This window comes from Misgurnus anguillicaudatus, chromosome 18 (genome assembly GCF_027580225.2).
Source record: "Misgurnus anguillicaudatus chromosome 18, ASM2758022v2, whole genome shotgun sequence".
NCBI classification, from domain to species: Eukaryota; Metazoa; Chordata; class Actinopteri; order Cypriniformes; family Cobitidae; genus Misgurnus; species Misgurnus anguillicaudatus.
Genome location: NC_073354.2, coordinates 38,101,828 through 38,109,597, shown reverse-complemented (window position 1 = coordinate 38,109,597; position 7,770 = coordinate 38,101,828). Strand labels below are relative to the sequence as shown.

Below are 7,770 nucleotides of genomic sequence, written 5' to 3'. Positions count from 1 at the left end.
TGCTGTACCAGACAGGAATTTGCGTCTGCTCTTCATTAAGCAGCTCATGTCCTGGCTGCCGCAAATGCGACACAGACTTAAGGGCTGTTAAGGACTTTAGAATGTTTGAGATTGTTTGGACGTAATGAATCAGTACATGATGGTGGAAAGTGTAAGCTTTGTCCTTATCAGAGTTACGCTTTGTATGAAACATGTTGTGCTCGGCCAAGTGCCAGCGGTTACGTGTTGCCCTACTTTGGTTTTGCTGCTTATACACGCAAAATCAGTAAGGACAGCGAGCCCTTTCTACAAGACGCCCTCTTTACGCAGCACCGGTAATGGTGTGAAGCAATGACTATGACCCGTTGCACTGTCACGTGTCGAATGTTCTATCTTTGCAGCAGTGCACAGATGAAGGAAAAGTGGGCTGTCTACCCCAAAGGTTTTCATGCTGGTGTCGCTGCATTTCATGCTGGTGCCTTGGGTGCGCAGTGGCCAGGCACAATTAATTCTCTTAAGTGAGAGAAGTGGCCAATCATTTGCATATTTTAGTGCCGTCATGGGCTGTACATGCCCTTAAGGGACTATGTGCCAAAACCACCCTCAGCGCAGTTAGAGCATAGACGGTTGCATAGTACCTTCCCATCTAGCTGATGTGAGCTGTGCCCGGTATGAGTGTTATACATTTATCTAAGCACTCCGCTCTGACATTACTGTTAGAGCAACTCTTTATGCTTCAGAGATGGGCTGTGGCATTTGTTAACGATTGCTGTGACCTGCCCAGCTCATTCTAAGAAATTTCCCTGCTCCGCCTAAGCAGTCAGCTGCTGGGATCCAGCTGGGTTCACTGGATCATTAGGTGATAATGAGGGCAGCACATTACTGCCACACTGGCATAGCGGTGTTATTCTAATTCGGCAGTCGCACTATCCGACGCCTCTTCATAGTTTGTACTGGATGGCCAGTACAGCTGATGTATTATATGGAGCCGCGTTTTCGCTTCTTCCTTACTTTCACGCTAGCTATCTTGGCCATCGTGCATCATATGTTAATACCAGCAAATACTCTGCGTGGATATGCTTGCTACCGCCCACATTGGGTCGGCCTAGCCGTTGCTGTTGTAATGTTATAGGTTGCTATCTGCTGTAGGGCTGCAATAAGACCTACATGCAGCCTGTGACTGTATGCATTCTGTTCTGTATAAGCTCTGGATTGAGTCCCTAGAGACTCAGGCATCCAATCTACTGTGCGTTAGCTTACACAGACTGGACGGGGATTGTGCACCGACTCAGGCATTGTGGTGCACAGACTTGAGTAAGCTTCACTGGAGCTGCTCTTCGCTGTTCTCTCGGCGTGTTTGAATACATTCCCCATAGCGTCAGCGGACGCAATGTCGAGTGACCGCTCTCGAAAGGGAACGTCTCGGTTACTATCGTAACCTCGGTTCCCTGAGAGACGGGAACGAGACATTGCGTAAGCCGCCGTGTCACTGCTCAGATCAGCTCTACTGTTCGTTCAATCGAAAGAATCTGAGTATTTTGCCGCCTAAACAGGCTATATAGTAGCGGAAGTCCCGCCCCTATAAGGCTGTCATGGGCGGCATTGGCCAGAACACTGGCGTTGTTCAATAAAAGCTTCAGAAACCGGAAGAGGGAGGAGTTCCCATAGCGTCAGCGGACGCAATGTCTCGTTCCCGTCTCTCAGGGAACCGAGGTTACGATAGTAACCGAGACGTTTTCTGGTGATGTGTCGTTCTTCTTCTTCTATTGACTTTTTATGGCGGATGGCAAACCAACTTATGGTGCATTTACCGCCACCAACTGGACTGGAGTGTGAAGCACTGGTAAGTATATGACATTCGCATAAAAGTATAAGAAAAAAATAAAATAAATAAAAAATGGTTAAATTCTATCAAATACTCCTATGTCTTTAATATATTTTATTATAGAACAGAACCATATATAATACTTTGTTTTTCTTGTTCTTTCAATATATTTATCAAATTGAATGTTTCAACCCCCATGTTTTTAACTTCATTGATGAGTTTTAACCTTTCATTCTCATATCTCTTACACTTTATTAATACATATATGTCGTTCTTCTTCTTCTTCTTCTTCTTCTTCTTCTTCTTCTTCTTCTTCTTCTTCTTCTTCTTCTTCTTCTTCTTCTTCTTCTTCTTCTTCTTCTTCTTCTTCTTCTTCTTCTTCTTCTTCTTCTTCTTCTTCTAGGGTTTAATGGCGGTTGGCAAACCAACTTAAAAGGTGCATTCCCGCCACCTACTGAAATGGAGTGTGAAGCGTATATTTGAAAGGAAGATTTAAACTTAACCAAAGTTAAAAAAAAATAAATAAATAAATATTATATTTAAGATGTTACACAGAAGTGAATTTTACATCCTATTAAATAATCCTGTTTCCTTTAAAAATATAATTAACTCGTGATATATTTTTGATTGCTTGGTATTTATCTCAATATTTCTTAAAGCTTGTTTTAACTTGGAACGCTCTCTTTCATAAGCTTCACATTCTATAAACACATGTCCTACAGTTTCAGCTAATCCACATTTATCACAATTTCCATTGTCATGCTTACCAATTCTTTGAAGACATTTATTTAATAAACAGTGTCCTAGACGCATTCTTTGAGAAAGATTCAAATTACTGTAGATATATAAAATAATGTGCATTTTTATGCACACCAAGCATAAATTACAAGTGTAACAGTTGTGAGAGACTCCTGCTGCTCCAGTAGAAACTGTATCCTTGCACCTGAGCGGAAATTCTTGTAGTTTAAATGTTTATCATCTTTATAGTTGTAATTTTAAAAGTCTGCCTGTTTTAGCAAAGATTATTTAAAATATGATATTATATTATGTGATAAAAATCACAATTAAAAACATTTGAAGCAGGACTACTTTGTCAAGCGTAATGTGTTGTTGCAGTGAGCATATCGTAATGAGGTCTCCTTATATGAAACACCTGACTCCACTAATCAGACTCCTTTCAGAATGTTTGAAACATTTCTTTAATTAACACACTAACAAACTGATGAACTTTCTGACATTTCTTATTTTCACTCATGCTCAGCTGTGCAAATTAAAATTAATAATTGGCAGGTTACAAATATCACAAATAAATGTTAACAATAATGCATTTTTATTTAAAATGTTTTATACTGATCATATCCTATCTGTGATATTATTTGCTCTTTGTATAAAAGTGACTATAAACCAAAAGTAATAATTTTAAGAGTTTAAATGTATATAAAATGTATTTTAAGCATAAAATGTTTTGCCCACATAGGTGCCATGAGCGCCCCACATATTATCCCACATGGGCAAACCTATATGGGGCCCACATAGTCAACCCACATGGGACCCATATATATTGTCCATGTTAAGCCCATGGCCACATGAAACCCATGTTGCCCATATGGGACCCATGTGGGGCCCACATATCAATGTTAATTAAATGTAAAAAATAATGCATTTTCATTTAAAATGTTTTATACTGATCAAATCATATCTGTTATATTATTTGCTATTTGTTTAAAAGTGACAATCAACCAAAAGTTATTATTTTAAGATTGTAAATGTATAAAGATGTATTTCAAGCATAACATTTTTTTGCCCACATAGGTGCCATGAGGGGCCCACATTATTATCCCACATGGGCAAACCCATATGGGGCCCACATAGGAAACCGACATGGGACCCACATATATTGCCCATGTGAAGCCCATGCCCACATGTAACCCATGCTGCCCAGATGGGACCCACGTGGGGCCCAGATGGGACCCACGTGGGGCCCACATGTCAATGTTGGCTGGGACTAGAGGGCGGTACGCACGGAACTCTAGTCAGGAATGCATAAATATTTATTATCTTACAAAAAAATCACAGTGTATTTTGTAAATAAAATTATTTAAAGATAATTACATCACACGCTTTATGAATATTTCCCTCAGCGCAGGTGGTGTGAACCAATCACAGCTGGTTATGCAAATGTTTATATAATTTTTCAGGTGGATTTTATTTTTGTGGAAGCCAATTATTTAAAATATATATTAAAATGGCTACCTTGTACAAAAGCCTCTACTGTTTAAAGAACTACTATAATGTATCTCTGATGATTCCATGCGTATTGTGATTTCTGAGCAACCGAGCGCCCTCTGGAGGAGAAACTGCGCATGCGCTGACGGCAACAGTTGTTATCTGCTACAGTTTGCAGCCCAATGCTAATAGCAATGGAGGAGAGGTTAATAGCGGCGGTGTCCGACTATCCAGAGTTATACAATTCAACAATAAATTCATACAAAGACTCTGCTAGAAAAGCCAAAGCATGGCGAGCTGTAAGTTTACAGGTTGAAATACCAGGTACGAGCTGAGATTTCTAAACTTTTACTCTCAGAACAGCTAACTTAGCTGCTGTTAGCTTGTTGCAGAGAAGGCTAACAATAATTCAATTTTAAAGATTTAATTTTAGATATCCGTGATATTTTCTCGACTTAGGGTTAGTGCAAAAATATTTTTGAGTTACAGAAATCATTTATGGGTGAATGGGTTCAACTTAACATTTTGGATATGTGCAAACTTTGACCCAGCTCTGGACATTAAGTGTGATATGATTCCATCTAAAAGTTTGATTTTAATAGATAAACTAACTAAAATCACACAGCAAGCTGCCTAAATTCGAGGTATTTCGTAGTAAATAATTGATTTATTATTATTATGCTATAGACAAACATTTATGTATGCTTCATGTCATATTTCTGTAAGGACAATTGTTTACAAAAATGCAGGTAATTTCTTTGAAGTTTTACCTGTTTTTTAATACATGTGTGGTCATATATATAATATATACTCTCATATTGGTCTTTGGCATAAAATTTGTTATAACTTTTTTATTTCAATGCACATATTCTTGAAGCGTAAACAACACCAATAAGAAATCAATAAGTGAAGATTTCAATTATCATGTTACTATTCTTAATGTAAATTATGACACACACTTGTTTACATTACAGTTATTTTATGATGTCATTGTCAATTGTGTTTGATATTCACATAGTTTTTTGTATAACGCCCCATGTGTCATCTTATTAACCATCCTGCTGTTGTTTGTCTATGCAGAGGAGGACTGCCGCCGGAGATGGAAGAGTCTGCGGGATATGTTCATCAAAGACAAACGTGCAGAGCAGCGGAGACGAGCGTCAGGAACGTCCCACCGCAGTTGGAAGTACAGTTGGCAGATGTCATTCTTAACCCCTTTCATTCAGTCCAGATCGCTGGCGGCGGACGAGCCCGAGGAAGACAGAGATGACGAAGACAAGGAGGAGGAGAGGACGGCGGATGGAAACTCTTCGTTCGACGTTCAGGACTTTGAGGAGGATCACGGAATGCTGGACGGATCGTCTCATTACGCGGCATCCGGCTCGCAAGGACCGGGACGGAAGCGGAAGTGGCAGACGGAGGGGACGGATGATCTGGAGGATGAGATGTTTCTGTTTAGCCTGTTGCCGTACTTGAGGCGGCTGCCTTACGCTAAGAAAAGTGCAGTAAAATTAAAAATTCACCAGCTATTGTACGAGGCAGAGTTTAAGTGATGTTTATAGTTTCTTCATATTTTTCTATCGTTTATTGACATTAAAGTTCTATCCGCTGCATTTTATAACGTTCCTAACAGATATTGTATCAAAGCTGGTGGATGTTGATGTTTGTTTCTTCAGAGTTGATTAAACAGACATTTTCAATCTCTATTGAGTTTGTGTAAAGTTGGGTTTCAAGGGGAATACAAAAAAATACAGTTTGTGCTGTTTTATTTCCCTCTTGGATGAAGTTTATGCTTATGTAGAAAATGTTGGGCTCTTGAGGAGCATCGGGCTGAAGCTGGGAAAATGACAGACAGGTGGTTTGTACTTTCAAACCAATTTCACTTTATTCTTCACAGACAAAAAATGTATGTGACCTTGGACCACAATTTGTAGCAATAGCCAACAATACATTGTATGGGTCATTTTTATGCCAAAAAAGCATTAGGATATTGATTAAAGATCATGTTCCATGAAGATATTTGGTAAATTTCCTACCGTAAATACATAAAAAAATGTATTTATCATTAATAATGTGTTGCCAAGGACTTCAATTGGACAACTTAAAGGGACATTTCACTTTCTTTAAAAAAATGCTCATTTTCTGAAGAGTTTTTGTTTTACAAAGAGTTTTGATATTTTTCCTATTTAAAACGTGACTCTTCTGTAGTTACATCATGTACTAAGACTGACGGAAAATTAAAAGTTGTGATTTTCTAGGCCGATATGGCTATGACTATATTTCATTCTGGCGTAATAATCAAGGATTTTGCTGATGTAACTACAGAAGAGTCAAGTTTAAATAGGAAAAATATCAGAACTTTTTTGGTAATTTTTGAGCGTGATGCTAATGGTCTAATCAGATTCAATGGCTAATGCTAAGCTATGCTAAAAGTGATACTGCCAGAGCCGGAGATCGGCTGAGTGGATTCCAAATGGATCCTATTTTCAAAAAAAGTGGAGTATCCCTTTAATATCCTAAGACTAAGCTTTGATTTGTCTTTTTTTCAGATTTCTTCCAGCTATTTTGGTGTTAGGAAGAACCAATAAATATAACAAGCAAATATTTTTCTTTGAACATGAAGCAGTGTAATTGTCCACGTTTGTGTACAACAGGTTCCAGTTCCAAAAAATTAAGTATTATGGTGCAATAAACAAAAAATGTCTTAGGAGGTTAAAGGTGATTTTGTCAATATTTAGATTTTTTTTGCACCAATCATGTATCTCGGCCAAATATTGTCCTATCTTAACAAACCATACATAAATGGGAAGCTTATTTTATTAAATCTATTAAAAAAATAACCCTTATGACTGGCTTTGTGGTCCAGGGTCACAAATGTTTACTCTCCAATGTACAAACAACACAATGCAAAATAAATAGACCAGTCAAATCTGAAGACAATATTGCCTTTGGCATCTTGTACATTTGTGAAAGTGAGTTCTTTAAATTCACTGTGATGAGGAATAAAAACAGAAAGGGAGTATTTAGTTATGTGAGTCATTTCACACGCGCACACGTGCACACACTTCTCATTTATGAGTCTTTTATTGAAAAATCAATGATGTTGTAAAATAACCAATTTGACGTGTGTTATATTATACCATTATATGTGTGAGTGCTGAGAGAGGAACAAAGAAGGATGTTTTTGGTTTGGAGGGGTACACTATTAACTATGACCACTAACTAATCACCACTAACCAATGTCATCATCTGCAATTATGCAAAATAATATTTAGATATTAATAAATATTTCATATAGCATGCTTAACTGGCCATTTATTAAATTAATAACTTATTTGATTGTTGTTAAATATAATTGAGATTTATTAAATGTTCTGATTTTACAGTCAGTGGTTGGGTTCAGAAAGGCACTGTATACTATTTTTAATAAATTATTATGTGAAACCGTTCTCACATGGCCATTTCCAGTGTGATAAATGAATCACAATCCACTAACCTTCACGACTGATTATTTAATAAATACACATTTATACAGACAATTGAATAAAAATCAAAACACTTTTTTATTGTTTGCCTACAGTAACAGGTTGACATTTACAGTATCAGAGCATATATTCATGTTACTGAATATACAAAACCAAAAGACAAGAAGTAGAAAATAATGACAATTAAATAGGAAATAAAAGGCAATTAAAGGAAGTTAAAGGGGCCATGGCATTACATTTCCATGTTTAAGTGCT

At 37.5% G+C, this 7,770-nt stretch overlaps 1 protein-coding gene across 1 annotated transcript; it reads left to right on the top strand.

Moving 5' to 3' along the window:
- Positions 1–4,186: 4,186 nt before the first annotated feature.
- LOC129429482 (uncharacterized) lies at positions 4,187–5,734 on the top strand. Its single transcript, XM_055186206.2, has 2 exons — positions 4,187–4,354; positions 5,111–5,734. The coding sequence occupies exons 1-2, from the start codon at positions 4,213–4,215 to the stop codon at positions 5,581–5,583; spliced, it is 615 nt and encodes a 204-aa protein (XP_055042181.1). The 5' UTR covers positions 4,187–4,212; the 3' UTR covers positions 5,584–5,734.
- The last annotated feature ends 2,036 nt before the right edge of the window (positions 5,735–7,770 follow it).